Source organism: Sinohyriopsis cumingii, chromosome 19, assembly GCF_028554795.1.
Source record: "Sinohyriopsis cumingii isolate HCF-2022 chromosome 19, ASM2855479v2, whole genome shotgun sequence".
In the NCBI taxonomy this organism is placed as follows: Eukaryota; Metazoa; Mollusca; class Bivalvia; order Unionida; family Unionidae; genus Sinohyriopsis; species Sinohyriopsis cumingii.
Window position 1 is genome coordinate 28,821,312 of NC_142979.1, and position 22,724 is coordinate 28,844,035.

At 34.0% G+C, this 22,724-nt stretch overlaps 1 protein-coding gene across 2 annotated transcripts in view; it reads right to left on the reverse strand.

Moving 5' to 3' along the window:
• Nucleotides 1–7,641: 7,641 nt before the first annotated feature.
• The window catches only part of LOC149775340 (RUS family member 1-like), a 49,875-nt gene continuing 34,792 nt past the window's right edge, over nt 7,642–22,724 (reverse strand). For both annotated transcript variants that reach the window (XM_089942963.1, XM_089942964.1), the window contains 5 exons: nt 19,990–20,047; nt 17,319–17,392; nt 16,638–16,750; nt 14,332–14,377; nt 7,642–8,346 (listed from right to left, as the gene is read on the reverse strand). In XM_089942963.1, coding sequence (XP_089799089.1) covers nt 8,171–8,346; nt 14,332–14,377; nt 16,638–16,750; nt 17,319–17,392; nt 19,990–20,047 — 467 coding nt within the window. In that variant the 3' untranslated portion in view covers nt 7,642–8,170. The remainder of the gene's footprint in view (nt 8,347–14,331; nt 14,378–16,637; nt 16,751–17,318; nt 17,393–19,989; nt 20,048–22,724) is intronic.

Consider the following 22,724-nt stretch of genomic DNA (forward strand, 5'->3'; position numbering starts at 1 on the left):
TCTCTCTTCTCCCAATGATTTCGTTACCATAGTGTTGTAGGGGTAATAGTGAAGTCTCGTTTGTTTATAAGGGACCTGAATCGTATGTTGTATACCCCTTTTACATCCTTTACAGAGTAATCAGTAGATGGGAGCTGGTCCCTCCAAACTTAGGTAGGGAAGTTATTGGAGAATAGAAATTTTACTTAAATTTTAATATAGTGTAGTAGGGGATAGGTATAGTATTGCTTTTGATAAGGGGTTTAAATTATTTTTTTAAAAGAAAAACCTTGTTTTATATCCTACACTGTGTGGTCAGTAAATTAATGAACGCTGGTCATTCAAATAGATATTTTGAATACTAGAGTTTTATCATTACGTTCCTTATTAGTACATGCAAAAGACCCCATACACATGAGAAACCAGTATTGATTTCATTTAGAGGACAGACAAACTCGCATATTTCCCCAAATACAAACAGTATACTACACTGTTACAAAAAAGACAGACCCATCATGTGAACATTATTAGGTAAAATTCATTACAATTAGAGGGTAGACAACTCCAACCAATTACTTTCACGCCAAACACGACAAAATGGACTATTGAACCATTTTGTAAACAATACATTTCAAAATAGCGGCCTAATGTTTTAATTCCCATGTTTTACCCTGTTCTACTCCTTTTGTCTCTCAAGAGACCCACTACAATACCACTGTGTACTAACTTCTGCAAAGATTATACGTACGGCTGCCGTATGCGAATAGGCTTGGACACATTCCATATAATATTGATTCGCAAGGACGATGATCTTAACATAACACAATATAAATATATAATACAGTTATAAAGTGTCATGTATATTTAATTTGTATTGTGTGCTTGACATTTGTCAGAAACTGAGAGTTGGAGTTAGGGCCTTCCTTATTAATTAATTTTTTAGAATTCTATTTACTTGGATTTGAGTTCGGCACCTTGCTTTTTCCCTTTCAAATTTTATTGCCTACCTGAATTATGTCATGTTGTTTACTAAAATTTAAGTAAAAGATTTGACCTTGTTGACAATTTTAGAAGGTTCCGGAAATGAACTTCTGACAAACATCCTGGTCCTCTTATTATGTTTTAGTTTTGTGTTTTTTTTTTACAAAGGGATAAAGCAAACATAAATTATTCATTCCTTTCTTTACGTTTAGTTGTATTCAGAAACAACTTGAGATGATTATTTAATTTAACTTATCTATTAGAATTACAAAGTGTTCATTGACTTTTGGACGCAAACACTACTTTGTGATTATTGTGGATTCATTCTAAGACATTTTGGATTATATCATTGTGATATATCAAGACTGTTATTACATAAGCATATCAAAGACTGGAATTCATTATAAAAAACTATACTTTTAGACTTGTGATTGAACTTGTTTGATTTCGCTTTCTTTCTGTTTGTAAGTTTGAGACCATAGGGTCGTAAGAAAAGCATGCAATGACAAGATAGTCATATTTACAGTGGTAGATTTTAACTGAAGCTGATTAAAGACATAAACGTCATCTGTGAACTAACTGAAAAGTTCTTTGATGAAATCAAAAATATAACAATAATCGTACACTGTCTTACACGGTTAGAAACTATCTCTTTGGAAGGCATATGCAATACAAAAACATTCATCGCTATCTGTCTTGCTGGGTTTTAAGCGGCATCTGGATATACGTGGTTTTTAATGTCAAGTACGCACATGTAGCAACGACATAGCTTTAACAGGCTGATGGTAGAAATAATCCTATAGCTGTATAAATGGACTATCGAAATTACAGTGCAAGTTACCATACAGTTAGTCTCCTCTTACAAATCATCGGTGTCTATATGGTTTCAGATCACTGTTGTCTATTCTATGGAGTCCCTACATTGGATTGTCAGCACTGAAATTTCCATTGTGTCCAGATCCTAATAAATCAAATCTTAATCTAAAATATCTTTAACGATAAACGCTCTTGTCATATGTTATCCTGTAATGTATATTTGGTTTAATTTATATTTGATTTAATTTAATTTAATTGTCTGTTTGTAAGTTTTAAATTTTTTAATTTTATTTTATAACATGTTAAAGTAATGTAATTTTGTTTTACTGGAATTTGATATTTCCCAGAAATTAGTTTGACCTGACTGTTTTGTCGTAAGCACCGAACTTTGTATCTAACAGCGGACCAAGTTCCTGACCTTGATTGAGAATCAAGTAAACAACTTCTTGTTTTAATTCGTTCTTAATGTGTGAATGATAGTAGTGAAATCGATGCTGATTGGGACTACATGACTTTAGACGTAAATACTTCTACGCTGTGCTCGAAATTCTGGAGGGTTGACCCTCATGCGGGAATCTGTTTTGCGTCTCAAGTTACTGTATAATCTTTGTCTACAGAGAAATTAGTCGGGCTTCTAAACACTGGGACGTAAGTGGTTTTTTTTTCTTCTGTTGTGACCAGTTGAGTTATATTTTAAATTTTCTTCAAACTATTTGGATTCTAAAAGATTAATTTGTTTCTCTGGGAATATTTAAGTGCTCATATAGAATTCTTGGACAAAGACATTTATTTAAATTTTATTTGGAATTCAAACACCAGAATATTAGTGTCTGTGAAGAACAAAGAACTGTAGACACAACAGCACTATACTGGCTATAGTATATGTCATCGCCTTCCATTTTTGATTTTTTTTCTCGGGACTTTAACTCAAATTCATTCATTAGAACTATTCATTACTATGACTTCTAAAATTTAATTTGTGGATTATTCTCTGATTATTTTTGGATTTGATTCTTAAAACCATATGTTCTATTTTATCCCATTTCTCCATTGTTTTTCCAGGGAAATAAATTATTTGTTAAATTTTACAAAGCTTGTTGCTTTCACTTTTTCTATGTTACTGTTTATTAGAGCCTAAATACATAACATTCCAGCACTGTTTGAGAGGCTGGAATGTAAACAAAACAAGGTGTGGTGAGTCATAGATTTCACTTACAAACCAAGGACAATGCCTCATTACTCACTGTGCACTTTTGCCAAAATACACACAGACAACCACACCATAATGCTCATATTCTAAAGAATAAACAATTTCCTTAAAATAAAATACCAAGAATTCCTTAATCCAGCGCACGCACTGCCACCAAAATGAGAGACGAAAAGTTGCTTTAAAAACAGACTGGGACTACAATCGTGGGTAATGTCCCTGAAGTAATAATTGTGGCCTGACCCCATATGATATGGAACATGTTCCATCTATGTGTCGTGTTCAAAAGAGCCACCCCTCCAGTGGCCAAGTGGTTAGAGTGTCTGTCTCGGATGCGGGAGGTCTCGGGTTCGAACCCCGGGTGAGTCATACCAAAGACTTATAAAAATGGTGTTAACAGCTGACTCGCTTGGCACTCAGCATTACGAACATTAGTGTTAGGACTGGTCGGCCTGGTGTCAGGATAATGTGACTGGGTGGGACATCATGCTACATGTCTGCAGCATGATGCCCCATTGCTAGACATCACTATAAACTGTCACACTGCAGACATCATAGTGATATGACTGAAAAATTGTTAATGCTACATTAAAAATCTAAATCACACACACTCAAAAGAGCCAAAACTATTTTTTTTTTAAATGAAAATCTCAAAACCTTAAATGATGTGTATGGGACCATGGTTGTAGAGAAAAATAATGTTCAAGTAGTATCAATAAAAAATAAATTTTACAGGTTAGCTGGTGATGAGAAAAGGACTATTGACTGAAATGGAACATCAAAATACTCAGAGCAAGGTATAAAATATGTAAATATTGCTAAATCAAATTGGTATTATAATGGAGGAAATGATAAAAACAGAGAAAACAACTAGAACTCAATTACTTGCTAATGTGGAATAATTATGAAATGAGAATTTACTTAGTAAAAATAAATAAGTATTTTTCACACTTACAATTGGAACAAATAGTACCATGATAGATGGTGAGAGATTTGACTGATACATAAATACTTAAATGTGAAAGATGAGGATTAAATCCTTGTTTTTTTACGAGATGAGAAATAAAGAAAATTGTTATCGAAACTAAAAGTAAAATGACAAAATGGGCTTGTAGATGGGTATAGATTGGAAGCAGAAGATCATCAAACGAATTAGGATGTTTTTCAATTTTTGGAAGTTGGACCAAACTTAAAGAAAATAATAAATCGAAAAATTAAAGATTTTTGTCCAGTAAAATATCAGCAAGATTCATCAATTAATTAGCAGTGACAGTAGATGGTGCATACTATTATGTAGACTGGTATCACATAATATTTCCTGTGAACATGATGAATATAAATTGAACGGAGAGTCAAGTTTGAGCTATGCTTGATCTGCTAGACTCAATACTTAGTTGGGGAATAAGTAATTACGTATCTTTTGTTTATTTTTTTAACAGCCAGGGAATAAGTTATTACATATTCTTTGTTTTCACTAAATAAATTAACTAATTTTATATACATATATATGAATATAAGATCAGATTGATGCATAGGTTTACCAGATTAGATTTTAAAATAAACAAGCTGGTCTTACTATTGAAGATTAAAACAATAAATGTTTTGTTTTTATGCTCTAAAATCTACTATAAAACCTCATGAGGATCACCCATGTAGACCACAATAATTTAGCCTTGACAAATATAAGCACTGCTTTAGTAAATGTCAAATAAGTATTCCAGTAGACCACAATAATTTAGCCTTGACAAATATAAGCACTGCTTTAATAAATGTCAAATAAGAATTCCAGTAGACCACAATAATTTAGCCTTGACAAATATAAGCACTGCTTTAAAAAATGTCAAATAAGTATTCCAGTAGACCACAATAATTTAGCCTTGACAAATATAAGCACTGCTTTAATAAATGTCAAATAAGTATTCCAGACATAAATAAAGTGGGGCCCGAGTGGCCGAGTGGTCTAAAGCGCTGTCACGGATCACTGCCATCTCACCTCTGTCTGCGTGTGTTCGAGTCTCGGGCTCGACCAATGTGAATATGTGAGAAAGCTTGCCGGTAGCTTCTCATGGTTTTCCTGGGTTCTTCCTCCACCATTAATACTGGCCGCCATATATACACCAATCTTGTGCTGAAAATGGCGTTAAACCCTGTAACAACAACAACAGCAACAACATAAATAAAACTGAAAAAGAAATTAAATATCTCTTTTAATATCTATAACACAGCTGATAAACGTATAAAACCAGGTAGGATAGTAAAGAGAGCACAAGATTGTCAAATAGATATGCATATTGCACTTGATGTGAGCAATCATTATTACTGTGAAAAACGGATTTGTCAAATTTAATATCATCCCAAAATGTAAGCAAAAGGCACAGAAAGAATACTTTTGAAAAAAGCATCTAAATTATTTTATTCTAAATTATTAATACAGGAACACAATAGATTATGTAATAAAGTAAATAACACAATATATAAAAAAACCTCAAAAAGGTTCTGTCATTAAAAATTTAAAAAACTACAAACACCAATTAAAAGTTCTTTCATTTTATGACCTTGAAAGTATCAAGAAGCCAATAATCAGCTGTAAACAAAACCAAAAACATCACTGACCATAAAAACAGCAAAACCCAAAGCATCAGCAATTTGCCTATACATTAAATCAATAAAGAAAACAATAAATTTATTGTTTACAGACAGCATTAAAAAATAACATATACTGTGATGATATCCGAAGCCAAAAACACTTCTACAATGAAAAGTACTAATAAGAAACATAAGCATTATAATTCCACCAAAATATGCCATATTTGCAAAATGATTAAGGAATCACCTGGTATGTTAATACAGGCATCCAGCACATATCAAGTGTTCTTGAACTAGCAGATATTCTAAACATATGCCACTAATGATTCATAATTTATCTGGACATGATTCTTACTGAATTATCATAACCTCAGTAGAAAACAATTCAGATCAAGAGTTATCAAAGAATGCAAATAATAATGAATTACAGGAATTTATAGTGAATAGATTTCAAAAAGAAGGAAAAGAAGTTTCCCTAAAAAGAATACATTCATAGGCAGTTATTGACGTATGAGCCAATCTCTAGAACAACTTTCTAAAGACTAAACATAACTAAATTTTCTGAAACAACAGACAGTTTTGGAAGAATGGAACTGAAATATTTGAGAAAAGATATATATCCGTTAGATGTGCACTGCATTCCGGCTTACAGCAGTACATTTTCCAATGGTATTACCACAGAACTTTTTCACTCTACCAGTACATTGGTAGTTTCTGTAAGGAATGTATGGAAATTCCTGAGGACTCTTGTTACAACCACAATCACAGTAACAGTTTTTTTATATTATTCATGACAAAATAGTTAAAAAAGGAAATTAATGGTGAATATTACAAATATAATTATATTTATGATCCTGTAATCTCATGTTTGACATGTATCACAAATGCCAACACGGGGTGGCCAAATGGAATGTTGTGAAACATATTTGGGCCAAAGCCACCTATTGAAATAATTCCAACTAAAAATAAAAAATTGCATTCTGTTCCAGGCAAATCTGGTTCAAACTTTCTCCACAACTCGTAACACCGCATACAATTATGTCATTGGGGTCTTTTAGTTTCAGTACTAATGTGTCTCACATTATGTAGAATAAAAGTTCCACGTGAGTATCAAAAACTGTGTTGATTTATCTAGATGTTTAAAAGGAAATATCGGACTTAACAATCATTAATGTTTAATAACTTGCTTTCCATTTTTCCCGATGCAATAAATTCTTCCCATATAAATTGACCTTGGTTTATTGCATGATGGTATTTTTTTGGGATGGTTTATATATATACATAAGTCACACACAAGAAAATACCTTGAAGAAAAATAAGGAATATGTTTGTGAAAACATAACTAATGAGTATTATTCATATTTAATAATGTTTTTCACTTTTAAATCTCATACACAATAAACATAAAATGCTAACCTGAAGCTTTTGTAATCATGCTAAGGACTTTATCAAGAGATTGATCTATTCTCTAATGTTATCAGATTGTACCTGATATTCAGCAGGTTGAAATGGCCCATGTCCCCGTTCAGTGTTGGGTTGTGCACATGGATGTAGATAGATTCTCCAACACCATGCTCAAACCAGGGTTTGTTCTCAATCAAAGACTTTTACTGAGTCCAAGAAACAGTATCACTAAGGCAATCATTGTGGATACTTCGGATGAGCTTGAACTAGGTCTTCCATGTTCATTAAATCTTGCTTTCAATGTCCTTTCTGTTTCTCCAATATAGTTGTGATGGCACAGACTCTCACTGTGTCCTTCACATTTAATGTGAAAAGTCCACAAATATCTTTCATATCAGTTTTATCCTTTGGGTGAACTATTACATTAAGTGTGAAGGACAGGGTAACCTAAATGTCTGTGTCACATTAAGTGTGAAGGACATGGTGTCCTAAATGTTTGTGTCACATTAATTGTGAAGGACAGGGTGTCCTAAATGTTTGTGTCACATTAAGTGTGAAGGACAGGGTGTCCTAAATGTTTGTGTCACATTAAGTGTGAAGTACAGTGTGACCGAAATGTCTGTGTCACAAGCATGAAATCAATATTCAAATAAAACAGGGAAGAAATCTTTGCATAAAATGTTTATTATTCTGTGAAACTGAACAGAAAGAACAGGACAGTGAAATGTCTCCCTTCTCCAAGAGACACTTCAAGAATGCATGATGAATGGTCATAGAAAGGTTCAGAAAAATCATAACTCTCCATATAATTTTTATATAAAGCATAGAGCCATTTAATAAAATTGTCATGTACATACTTGATTGGATCAGAAAATTGATAAACAATGCCACAAGTGTGGTTTATTATGGTTCTTCTTTGTCAGCTGTATCTCCTTTTTATCTCCAAGTCTTGATGTAAAGTCCCACTGTGACCTCTGCTGTATTCAATGCACATATAAATATACAGATAGAAGAATGGTCCAGATTTTAATGGTTCCAAACATTCAAAAGATAATTTGTAAAGGTTTAACACCATCAACATTGGATAGATAATATCTCATTATCTCAATATCCTTTCATTTTCTATTAAATAATATACATCTCCTTGTCATCATGTCTTTAAAAAGTCTCACTCTGCCCTTTATTCATTATCATTTATTAAAAGTCCTTTTTGTCACTAAGTCCTGTAGTAAAGTCCCACTCTGCCCTCCATTCATCTGCACCAAGCAAAGCTATGTCTGTCCGCCAGCCCATGCTTTCCACTGCACTTTTCACATCAGGGAAAGTTTTCCTTGCATACTGATAGGATATTGCTAAAACATCTCTCATGTTTTCTGCAAGAACAAATAAAAAAAGATCAATCGATGGTTACTGAAATCACATTCATAGCCTTTTCTTTGGTCCTACTATATAACTTGGATATACAACATATGTACCAAATGAGTGGTTACCTTCACTTAGGTAATAAATTACAAAGTGAATCCAGAGGAAAGAAATACTCAGATAAACTAGACCTTTGACTTCATAATTACAAATAATTACAAATAACATTTTTTTTATCATACCTGGTTGGCTAGCAATTTCAGGTTTACAAGAATAGCTCTTAGGTATTATTTATATACAAAAAGCTTCAAGTTGTAAAACATGTACTCTGGTTTAGTTAATTTTTGTGACAAACAATTTTCATAGTTTCCTTATTTGTGGGTATCCAAAATAATGGATTTCCTTCAGTCAAAGTTTGCATATTGATATGTGTTTCACTTTCTTGGCTTCACCTAGGCAAATATCAAAGATAAAAATATAAAAAGAACAAAACTATAGTAGCAACAAAGGGTGGCTACTTGAATGGTGGTCACATCAATACTACTGCAAGAATGAGTGTAACTTCAACACCTGCCATGATCATTCACTTACACTGAGCATTTAACGTCAAATGGAGCAGATGCAGCCACCAAAACCAAACAGAATGATTAATGAAAATATACACTCTTGTGTGTGTGTAAGTGTGTGTGTGTGTGTGATATGGATTTCTAACATAGCTTTAACAATTTTTCAGTCATATCACTACGATGTCTGCAGTGTGGCAGTTTATAGTGATGTCTAGCACTGGGATATCATGTAGTATGATGTCCCATCCATTCACATTATCCTGACACCAAGCCGACCAGTCCTGACACTAACCTCTTAATGCTGAGTACCTAGCGAGGCAGCTGTTAGTACCATTTTTATAAGTTTTTGGTATCATACACTCTTGTACTTAAACTTCTGTCCATGAAGTTGCACCATCAGTACACTCCAATGATCATCACATTTTTCACACAGCAGCTTAGGAGTGGTAAAATTCAGGTTGGATAATGATGTCATTCCATTAAGTGAACCAAACACGTTACCTACACCCCTTTGCTCAATGTGGTCAGCAGGCTATGACAGTCTTGGATAAATACAATATCCATCAGTGGCGTCACTTGGGTTGGTGTCACCCAGTGCAGTAGCTGATGGTGTCACCCCCATGGTCCTCCTTCTGTAACAGACCATACAGAATCCTTAGTAATGTCATTTTGGTGTCACCCCCTCTGATGGTGTCACCCGGTGCAGTCTGCACCCCCCGCATCCCCGTAGTGATGCCACTGCTGTGCCTGCTAGTCATGTATTTAACTATGATCGGTTATCCGCTTATGAAATCCGACTAGACCGAGCATTGTGTGCTCTGTAAAATTTGCAATTTTTCATTTTGGTGTCACCCCCTCTGATGGTGTCACCCGGTGCAGTCTGCACCCCCCGCATCCCCGTAGTGATGCCACTGCTGTGCCTGCTAGTCATGTATTTAACTATGATCGGTTATCCACTTATGAAATCCGACTAGACCGAGCGTTGTGTGCTCTGTAAAATTTGCGATTTTTCATTTTGGTGTCACCCCTCTGAGATGGTGTCACCCAGTGCGGTCCGCACCCCCCGCACCCCCCTAGCGACGCCACTGATATCCATTCACACTTGTTTGTGTTATCATGCCAGTACAACTGAAACCTGAGTCAAGCTCTTTGACCTTAGTCAATGTCAGTGCTGGCTGTCATCCATCTTGTCCATTGGAAATCATATAAATACAACAGCTCATCAAAATTCACTGATATATGTACAGGTCAAAAACTCAATGAAGTACCAAAATGCAACCAATGACCTTTGAGTTTACACTAATATCAACGAGGTCTAATTTTTAAAACTTTTTTACGAAAGTGTGAACATGGTGGAGGTCAAACCATTATCATTCAGAACCAATTAAATATTTCAATAAATATTTTAGTGAATACCCCTGTTAATTCTACCTTCAGGCAAGAGAGAAGTAAAGATAACAAGATTTCTGAGATGGCCCCAATGGGGCTGTGTTGATGGTCAGATGAGTGCCATTTTCTTTCTGAAGCAGCCACCTACTGCAATAACAATTATCAAAATGAAGCAGTCGTATCTGGATTTTCAGGACAGCCATCACTTTGGAGGTCTGATCAGCATCATTTTAAAACAGTATAACAGTATACTGCAAGAAAAATAGTGGTGGTTTTCTGTTGTTTTTACATGTCAGCATGGCCACACATTTAAATAGCTGTTAATAAATTTTTCACATGGTTCTAGGTCATATTGGCATCATTTTCATTTGGGGTAAACTACACACAGAGCAAAGCATTTTTTGAAATTGCTTCAAGAGAAGTAATAATAACTATTTTTTCAAGATGGACACCATTGTTTAGCACCATATTTATTTAATACCAACCAGATTTTAAAGTTTTCATTGAAAACTCCATGTCTAAAAGACCAATGGGCCAGAAAAAGTAGCTGCAACAAAATTTTCAAGATAGCTACCAAGGTGACAATGCTGAATGTCTGACCAGGACTATTTTCATTTTGAACCAACTGCATTATCACAAGAAGTCTTTTTCTTACGTGAAAATATGTCACTAAGAGTACAAAGTTGGAAGAAGCAGAGATAACAAAATCTAAAAGATGGCCATCATGGCATTGAAATTGATTGTAGGTCTGATTGGCACTATTTTCATTTAGGACTGACCAGACATTATAACAAGTCCTTCAGATATCCAAGAGGCATAATCTTCATGTAGGACTAGCTAGACATCATAAGAAGTCTTTAGGTGAAAACCCTATCCAGGGAAGACAGTTTTTAAAAAATATATGCCAGGATACTTTGATTCCACAGAGTTCATATTAAAATGATAAGAAAATTCTAAATTGCATCTACGGGTTAGTACCCTACACTAAAAATGCCTTCATTGGGTCTCGTGTACGTTTTACTGGAACAGCCCTAAAAGGTTTACATAGCAAAAAAGTACAAAACTTTTACAATGTTAAAATAAATGAAAACTTGTTTAAGTGGTCTGAAAATCTAAGCAAATCAACATCTGCATAAAAAGATGCATATCCAAAACATTTTAACTTTGCCAAATAGTCTGGGTTCAGTTGTATTAAGTTGTACCAAAACATTTTCACCAAAAAAGTGAAAGTAAAAAAGGAGGAGATTCTATTCTGGTCATCTGAATATGTAGAGATACATACTAATCAAATTACATTGCCTATGTCAAGCGCTTTTGCATATTCATGCTGACAAGGTTTTTACAAAATGTCAACATCCAAACACTTAAAAAATGAGAAAATTGCTTTAGTGATGTAAAAATCTACTCAGGTCACTTACATGTAACCTTGACCTCAAGGTCAAAAGGTTGAAAAAGCTTGTTGCAAAATAAATTGTTTTAGCTTCAATAATGGTTCATTCCAACTAAGAGGAAAATTGAAGGGATTAGAAAATATAAGCAAACGAAAACCCTTTATCTATAACCTTACCAAACGGTTTCTAAAACTGTAACCTAGACCCCAAGGTCAATGGGGTAAGCAAGCATGTTGCGCAATGAATTGTCTTGCCTTCATAATAATTCATCAAAGTATTAGGAAAATTCATTAAGAAGTTTAAGATATATAAGCAAAAAGCACAATGTAAACCAAAATGTGAATGCAAGTTCTCTAAGATTTTGACCCTGACCCCAAGGTCATAGGGGTAAGCACACATCACATAAATGAATTATATAGCACTATGACCTTGACTTGAAGGTTATTGGGGTGAGAATGTATATATAATGACTTGAATTAACTTCATAATGATTCATCCAAAAGTATACAGAAAATTCTCAGGGGGTTTATGAAATACAAGCAAATGAAAATATTTTAACCAAAACATTCAAGCACATTTTCTGCAACAATGACAATTTTTGCTTTTGTCTCAAAAAAATAATCGATCTGTGTTCAAAATTTTGGCAGTGAATTTAATTCAATGATTGAAAATACTGATCTGCATAATGAGTTCATCATGCTTTTCAATTTCATCATTCTATATCATCAATAAGCATGTATGCACCCCCCATATATATATATATATATATATATATATATATATATATATATATATTAAACGGAACATCTGTCATGTTTATCCTTTATTCCTTCAAACACTTTTAAATCATCATGATGGTTGATCTTCAGGTCAATGCATTGATACACGATACTTTCAAAGTATTTTTGCATATAAAAATGTACTTTCTTTCTGTATTTAAAATATGACTTACTGTCATTAACTCAAATATCCAGACACTTATAACAGGAGATACTATAACTCCAAAATATGGTGATCATTACCTTAAGTAAATAATGCAGTCAAATAACTAACACTGATTTAGGAATTTAAATGCCAAATACCAATACTTGTAAACCTGTTATATGTATGAAAACTATACTATATCCAAAATGAGGTTACCAAGAGTAAATATGACGCTGAACAAAAAACTAAGACTACAGGAACTTCTGAAGCTCACACGTTGCAGATGTTAGCCACTTTAACAGAAATAAATGTAATTGCAGTTTAGTTTAGTGGAAAAGGGAAAACATTGATAACAACAAGCATACATTTGTAAATATTTATATATCACTCAATTTAATCCACTTTAGTGTGAACAGGAACTGATGTGCTTGACTGCCTTGTTTCCCTTTCTATACTCTCCAGTGGTAAATACATAAATGTGACAGAATCGAGACATCTAATAAGATTTCAAAATTTTGATCAGTAGATTGGCATTTAAATCAACTGGACTTTATCAACATAAATTTTACACATTATTATGGAGCATGAAAACAAAACAAGTGCATTTTTCGCTGTATTCTCTTCATGTTATAATCAGACAGGAAGTTCTGAACATGAATCAGATTCTGATGACAAATGTTAAAATAATAATTAATACTCGTCAGGGTATTGTCAATTAATTAAAAAAGGAATAGCAGTATATCAGCTATTTTACTACAAGGATATTTTTCATAAAATCTACAAGCATTTTTAGGGGGGCTTTGGTTTACAAGTTTACTGACTGGTGACCTTGGCTGACATTGTGATTATTAAGATTCCCATTTAACTGGCTGTCAATTGTTTTTGGTCCAGAATTCCCCTTGAATTACTAGTATTTTCTGAAAATTAGAGACTGTCATACCTGTATCTGCACTGGAATGGGGCATAGCAGAACGTTTGATCCAGTCTCAAATAAGGACTTCAAAGTGGGTGTATTTGTTATGTAATCATCACTGCTATTTGCAACATTTCGGTTATTCCATATGATACTTTGGGTGATCAAAAGCCCAGCTGATTACTTAATCACCAGTTTTTGAGTACAGGCAAAACAATCCATGCTCTAAATTCCAACATTAAGTTTTGGTTTTTCTTGGCTTTAAAACAACTTGCTTTTTGTCTGGAAAGTTTGTTTACTATTTAAGATTATTAAACATTTTTGAAAATATGACTATAAAAAAATTCAAAGGTCTGACTAATTGGGTTAACTATGGTAGTTCAATTAATAATTATACTGAAATTTATTTGCATAGCTGTGGATATTTGCTGGGATGCTGCTCTGCTTGTTAGACTCAATGATTGGCATGGTATATTAAATTATATCATTGTTTTATAAAATTGTAATTACTTATTTAATTTTTTAAAATTTATTTACTTATTATTAGGGCTATTCAAAATATAAAACTTCCAGCAAATCCCAATTTTCAAATAGGTCCACATAAACATCAATATTCCAAGGACATCTTAAAAATGTTGAAAATCAGGGCAGGGAAAAGAAAAGAGAAACTTTTGTTCCATTATATAATGCAAAGGATTGATTTTTACAAAATTGGAAAAAATGCCACATTAAATATGTGCTTTTTATGGTATGCTATATTACTTTTATAATAAAATTGATCCATTTTTTAATAAATGTCTTATAGTAAAGTACCTTCTGCCAGGGCTTTAACAAGAAGATGCAGCTCTGTGATTTGAACCTGCAATAAAAGAAACAAAATTGGAATTTATGAAAACTGATGGATGACAAGTGACAGTGATATCAATGCACCAAAGGTAAACTTAAGCTCTGTAGCAAGAATCATGTCTGCTATTTCTCAATATTTCATGGAAAACATATTTTTCTGGAAATTGTTTCTCCAAGAATACATACTTGATCACATTACTGCTAGGAAGAAGCTCTCATACATCTCTTATTCAGCAATTGCAACATGATGAAAAACTTTTCCATCTACTTTCCATATAGATGAAGGAAGCAACTCTTTCTAATCCTTCCTCTTACCTCCCCTCACCACTGATGGGTGGCTATGGTTGTTTACCAGTTTTAGCTTGAGTGATACCTCAACAAGGATGCATAGTTGACTAAAAATTCTGCATTCTCCTTTGAATACATTCCTCTCTCATTAATGTTAGGAGAATATATTAAAGGCGGCAATGTTGAGTACCTTACCTCCACAAAGTCACCCTCGAGAGAATAAGGATTATTCCTTGTATGAGGATGAACTGCACTCCTGATATCAGAACAGTACAACAGATGGTCACAACAACTGTGAAAACAGTACCATTTAATAGGAAAGGAAGCAAATGACTTTTTCTTACCATGTCAATCATCAGGCGAATCCAGCAAAAATGCTGCTCCCCACCTGTGGTAAGGATTTGCTGACTTCAAACTGTGCATGGTGATGATTTCGGATTCAGCCACTGGACATACCAGATTCAGTTCTTCTCTCTGTGAAGCAATATCATACAGACAGAAGCTTGAGAAGGTTTAATGTGCATGCCAACTAACTGCACTTATTATGGTCCGGATCACCACTTGGCATTTGTATGCAAGGGTTGCATAGATGAGCGGCGATTTTTGATATTTCAGAATTTGTCAAGCGTATTAACTACTTTAACACAATGCCAAGTTTTGGTTGCTTATATCCTCTTTCCCTGGCTTGACCGGAAGTAAGAGACCCTGCCACAATTTATTTCCATGAGCTTTACATGTGTGAGTGTGTGGACCAGGTCCTGCATCACTGTCGTTCCAGACTGATCTCTAAACTAACCAAAGGAGGAGGGGGAGGGATGACCACTCTTTCATTGCCCAATGACAGCTATGAAGCCTGGTAGCATCATCAGGGCCAAAGATGCTGACATCTAAATTGTAGATAGCTCAGGTCCACTAAAGGGACTCACTCAATCAGCTTGCTGAAACAAAAGCGTTTGAAAAACACATTTTGTATGAAAGCATCTTTAAAGAGATGCTGGCAAATGGTTTAAACAGAGCCAATTCAGCACAAACAATAAATTCCACTTGGGAAACATGCTGGAATACAAGGTCAGAAAAAGATATAGTCAATATCTGTGAGAGATTCACATAAAAATAAATCAGTTTCACAAAATAATTATTGCAATATGTAGTAAATACCTTTACACTCAGTACCATATCAGCTTTGTCAATGGATGGTCAATAATCCACAAGATTAACTTGGATTAGGTGACACATAAGATATAAAATGAATATCGTATCAAGTCCAAGCTAAATATTGGAAACAAATGTAGCCATCTTGGGGTGGTGAAGGGAGATAAAGGGAAGGGATGTAAAGATTAAATTTTCATCTTTCTATGACAGCTCGATTCAAGAAATAGTGGAGTTTCTTCCCAATGGTAATGTGATCAGGGAATGTATTCAAAGGAGAATGTGATTCACAATCCATTCCTATCAAAATTGTAGGCCCAATTCCCAAAAATGGGTCACAGCTGTAAAACCCATTATGCTTACATAATACTTAGTGAAGTGGTCCCCTGTCATAAAGTAGTTTAAAGAAGCCATTCAAAAGTAGCACATTGTCACTGAAGCCTCCTATTACTAAGGTACTTGTATGTAACAAACAACACTTAGTTATGATTGGGGTATTTTGCACAGAAACCCATCATTTAATAAAGAAATCACAAAATCTAAAAACAAGACTAGTAAAATTAATTAAGAAGCAATAATAAAACTTAGTTTTGCCGATTTAATGACATACATGTCCATAACCAACCCATATGATATGTCTGTGGAGTCCTGAGGGGGATATACTGCAAAACGACATTGGATAATCATTTATCAGAGAATGAAGTACCTGTCTGGTACAGAGAGACATCACTTTGTGATGAATGCATGGACAGAGGAAGGATATTCAGAGAGGGCAAAGAAAGATGCCCCCTTAAGCAGCATGGGGGGGTGTAACAATTTTAACAAATGAATGTTACCTGTGAAAGATTGGTTCTGTGTAACCATGCATATTCAACAAGCTCAGCTTGGTAGCAGGCACTGAGTTGATCCTCAATGGTGCAGTTCTTATGAAGAACAATATATATTTGACCTGAAAAAAAAAATTACAATTCAAAACCATCTTGAAATTTAAATTGCTGAAAATGTGACATATACTCATGCCAGTTTCAAAGTGTTTAACAAAGAAATTTTAGAAGATTTTTATTCTGCTCTCATCAAGGCACTTGTAAATGGAAACTGTCATGGATTCTACTTTAATGGAGCATGTTCTGCTGGAGATAATGTAAACACGATTCAATCACCTTGAATGGAACTTTTTAATGCTCAGGAGTGATAAATGAGATTATAATATGAACAAATTGTGCCAATAAAGTCAATGAACTTGCACAGAGAATGGTAAGACACTGACTTTGCACAATGTCAGTTCCAGATTCGAATCTACGATGATGCTGTTAGTGCTGCCATTGGTGGAAACATAACTGCTATTTCTCATTCATCATTAACATTGGCTTGACAAAAATTACAAACAATACAACCACTGTAACTGGTTGTTGGAGCCATTGCAACTGAATGTGAATATATTCATATCAGAAGGTTCAAAATCATTATCTCACTAAAAACAAAGGTAATTTTTGTTAAAAGTCTGATAATATACTTACATTTCTTAAAATCTACTCCTAAAAGAAACTGGCTCCCTTCAAATACATCTTGCAGTATCTTTACATCTTCTATGCTAAAAAAAGAAAATTCAATAGCCTTTCATTGCTGTGAATACAATTTCACTTAAATTCAGTTATGTTTGATACAGATGTATAGCTTCTGTTAAGAGAAAATAATAGCTACAAACTCTTAAACATTTTTTAGAATTGCCACATATTGTCAATTCAAGTGAATATTCAACTTGTAAATACAATTGTGAATATATAACATGATATGAAATTAAACAGAAGCTGTGTTGGCTCACTGGCTGGTATGCTGGAATCCAACTAACTTGGTGCAAGTTTGAGCCCTGCCTTAACAAGACCAGATGGGGTGTCATGGTATGTCTCTGGGCAATCATTTTACTCCACAAATCAATCAATTAATAAACCAAATTAAACATTATGACAGACTGTGCACATGTTTATCAATCTGTTATGGTTAGACTGATACCATGGTACCATTGTCAGGGTCAACCAACAATTCACACTGCTATCAGTAATATACCGTTCATGCATCAAATATTTACCAATATAAGTGAGGCATCACATGAAAAGCTTGCTGTCCGCTCACATGATTCTAATATTCATTTACATGTGCAATACACAGTTATGCTGTTCATGGTAGTATATCATGATATGTAGTCATTAAAATAGAAAGTTGACTATTGAATAAGTGTATTTATTCCTACATGCAATGGCATTGGTCAGAAATGGACTTCTGATTAGGCTAGGATGTATACAAGTCTAGCATTGATAAATCAGTGTGAAGTGTAGGTCACTGTGAACATCCTTGGTTTTAAGAGTGTAATAGCAGCATATCTACATCCACTCATCACATTTCATTATCAGAACATAAGCAACACCTAAGAAATAAATTTTAACACAAAACTTTGATGAAAGTAAATGAGCATGAAAATTATAGGTAACTGATACCTCTTTTGGCAAAAAGGATGTAAAACTTCTTAGAATGCATCCACTCAAGTTTCATGATTCTAGGTAGGATAGCATGCATGTAACAGGCCAAAAACTTGCCTGGTTATGAGCTAAATACCAAAAGTTAAGCAAAGCGAGTAATGGATAAAACAGAGGTCATCGTGGGCTCCTTTTATTGTTGAATGTGGAAACAATAGAGATGCACATCATCATCAAATTTACAATTCAAGCATGAACAGTGAAATGAACACCAACCTCAAAATTTAATCCAAGTCACTGAAGCACAAACTAGAGTCAATACTGAACTACTAATGCAGTGAATGAATAGTACTTGTATAGATGCATCCCCAAGTTTCATAATTCTATATAGGCACTGAACAAAGTCATGCTAAATACCTATGTCGTCAAAAATAAAATGCAACATCTTAACCAAAGCCTACAAATAATGTGCAATATAGGTCACTGTCATCTTTTTGGTAATGATGTGGTACGTAAAAAATGTTATACAATCACCTAATTTAATGATTACAGCATGAATAGTAAAAAAATCAAACTGATCCAAAGTCAGTGAAATGTGAAATTAGGGGCACAGTGAAATACTTTCAATCTGAGGGTGTAGCTCTCATCAAGATGCATCTTCTTGCCATGTTTCATGATTCCAATTTGAGAAGCATTACACGGTAGATAAAACACCAATGTGGTCATTAGCCATATGAAAACAACTTAACATAAGCCAGCAAAATGTTAAATGTACATTACAATTACCTTTTAACAGAGCTTGGGAAATAATCTCAAAACACATTTTAACCAAAATTAGTGAAACATGAAATCTTGGCCAGACTAACCCTGGTCATGAGCTAAATGCAAAAACCAAAGCCAGCAAAATGTTAAATGTAGGTCACAGTGTCCATCCTTTGTGGTAATGGTGTGGTACTTATAGAAATGAATTCAGACATAGAGTTTAATGATTCTTTTATGAACAGTGTTAGAGATATAAATTTAAACCATAAAATTTAACCAGTCAATGAAGCATGAAATATTGGATACAGTGATCTCATCTGTGATGAGGATGTAGTACTCACCTAGATGAATCCCCTCACGAAGATTTATGATTAGAGGTATTTATTTATACAGTATACAAAAAACTGTACCTGATGTGACAACTTAATCAAGTATATACAACCGATTTGCAACACTCCGGTGAAATCAGTGGTTGAAGTGTTTGCCTCAGATGTCGGAGGTTGCAGGTTCGAATACTGACAGAGTCATACCAAAGACTTACAAAATGGTACTAGCAGCTGCCTTACTTGGTGCTCAGCATAAGAGGTTAGTGCTGGGACTGGATGGCCTGGTGTCAGGATAATGTGACTGGGTGGACATGATGCTATATGTCTGTAGCATGATGCCCCAGTGCTAGACATCGCTATAAACTGCCACACTGCAGAAATCATAGTTATGTGACTGAAAAATTGTCAAAGCTACATTTAAAATCCAAATCACACGCACACACACACACACATACACACAATTTGTATGTAAGTACAACTTAACCAGCCCCCCCCCCAGCCTTCTTCAGAGATGAGCTAATGAACATATCATAAACATAAAAAATGCATAACTTACCTTTATATTATCAAGCAAGGATGCTTAAAATAGCAAATGAACAGATTAAAAGTATATAACACTGATAACTTACCTCTTGCAACTACTTTGCAAGGAGGATCCTAGATTTATATGCAGCTTTCTTCTAGTTGCTAAAGTTTCAAGAGAAAAAAGAACATGCAAAAAATGATTAATGTATGAAGAAATAAATATTGTATTGGTAATTTAAAGATCCAATTCTGTGTATATCAAAAAATAAAAATATTTAGCATACACATGACCTCAAACAATCCTTAATTTTCTCAAATTCAGAAAATTATTCCTTTTTTCAGTTAAAAACATTCATGACCACCTACCTCATTATCACAGATTTGCAAATACAAGGTTTCCAATTACGATATCATTAGTTACCTCCCCTATCAGTCTATTGACAAGGTTGCAAGATTGGGTTTGATTTGTGTAGTGTTTTGGGGCACAGCAATACTTTGAAGGCTATATTGTGCCAAGGACAGTTGAGTAAGTAAACACACCTCATTAGCATGTAAACACACCTCATTAGCATGTTAATAACATCTTTTTTATCATTTCATACTAATGATATATTTATCTTGAATTACTGTCACCCGATAATAATAAACCAATTAACTTAGTCCTTGAAATGTTCATGAAAGAACAGGTTTGACTCAAATAAAAATATAATTTTATGGAATAGAATAATTATCTCATTAAAACTGACAAAAAGGTTATATATATATATATATATATATATATATATATATATATATATATATATATATCTTGGCATCCGTCCCTCTATGGGAGACGATGGTGTAGCTCCAGAGTAAGCTTTTGTTTATCCTTCTTTCTAGCTCTCTTTTCAGCTTGTTTACTTTTCCTTTCTTCCTCTGCTTTTTGAACTCCCTGCCTGACAACTATATATATATATATATATATATATATATATATATATATATATATATATATATATATATATATTTTATTTTATAAAAATTTGTTTAATTTTCAAATTCTTTCCCTGTATGTGTAATATAGAAAATTTACTATATCAGGATGCCATTTCCAGTCAAATTCAAACACTAACATAAACACTTATACAGAAAAAGCTCTATATGGCTAATGTGACCTAATGAGTCAAATTCAAACACTAACATAAACACTTATACAGTGAAAGCTCTATATGGCTTATGTGACCTAATGAGTCAAATTCAACCACTAACATAAACACTTATACAGTGAAAGCTCTATATGGCTTATGTCACCCACTGAGTCAAATTCAAGCACTAACATAAACACTTATACAGTGAAAGCTCTATGTGGTTTATGTCACCCACTGAGTCAAATTCAAGCACTAACATAAACACTTATACAGTGAAAGCTTCTATATGGCGTATGTCACCCACTGAGTCAAATTCAAGCACTAATATAAACACTTATACAGTGAAAGCTCTATATGGCTTATGTCACCCACTGAGTCAAATTCAAACACTAATATAAACACTTAAACAGTGAAAGCTTCTATATGGCCTACGTGACCTACTGAGTCAAATTCAAACACTAACATAAACAACTGATACAGTGAAAGCTCTATATGGCTTATGTCACCCACTGAGTCAAATTCAAACACTAATATAAACACTTATACAGTGAAAGCTTCTATATGGCCTATGTGACCTACTGAGTCAAATTCAAACACTAACATAAACAACTTATACAGTGAAAGCTCTATATGGCTTATGTCACCCACTGAGTCAAATTCAAACACTAACATAAACACTTATACAGTGAAAGCTCTATATGGCTTATGTCACCCATTGAGTCAAATTCAAACACTAACATAAACACTTATACAGTGAAAGCTTCTATATGGCCTATGTGACCTACTGAGTCAAATTCAAACACTAACATAAACACTTATACAGTGAAAGCTTCTATATGGCTTATGTCACCCACTGAGTCAAATTCAAGCACTAACATAAACACTTATACAGTGAAAGCTCTATATGGCTTATGTCACCCACTGAGTCAAATTCAAGCACTAACATAAACACTTATATAGTGAAAGCTCTATACGGCTTATGTCACCCACTGAGTCAAATTCAAACATTAACATAAACACTTATACAGTGAAAGCTCTATATGGCTTATGTGACCTAATGAGTCAAATTCATGCACTAACATAAACACTTATACAGTGAAAACTCTATATGGCCTATGTGACCTACTGAGTCAAATTCAAACACTAACATAAACACTTATACAGCGAAAGCTCTGTATGGATCATATCACCCACTGAGTCAAATTCAAACACTAACATAAACACTTATACAGTGAAAGTTCTGTATGGCTTATGTTACCTAATGAGTCAAATTCAAGCACTAACATAAACACTGATATAGTGAAAGCTCTATATGGCCTATGTGCCTACGAGTCAAATTCAAACACTAACATAAACACTTATACAGTGAAAGTTCTAAATGGCTTATGTGACCTAATGAGTCAAATTCAAGCACTAACATAAACACTGACATAGTGAAAGCTCTATATGGCCTATGTGCCTACTGAGTCAAATTCAAACACTAACATAAACACTTATACAGTGAAAGTTCTATATGGCTTATGTGACCTAATGAGTCAAATTCAAGCACTAACATAAGCACTGATATAGTGAAAGCTCTATATAGCCTATGTGCCTACTGAGTCAAATTCAAACACTAACATAAACACTTATACAGTGAAAGTTCTATATGGCTTATGTGACCTAATGAGTCAAATTCAAGCACAAACATAAACATTGATATAGTGAAAGCT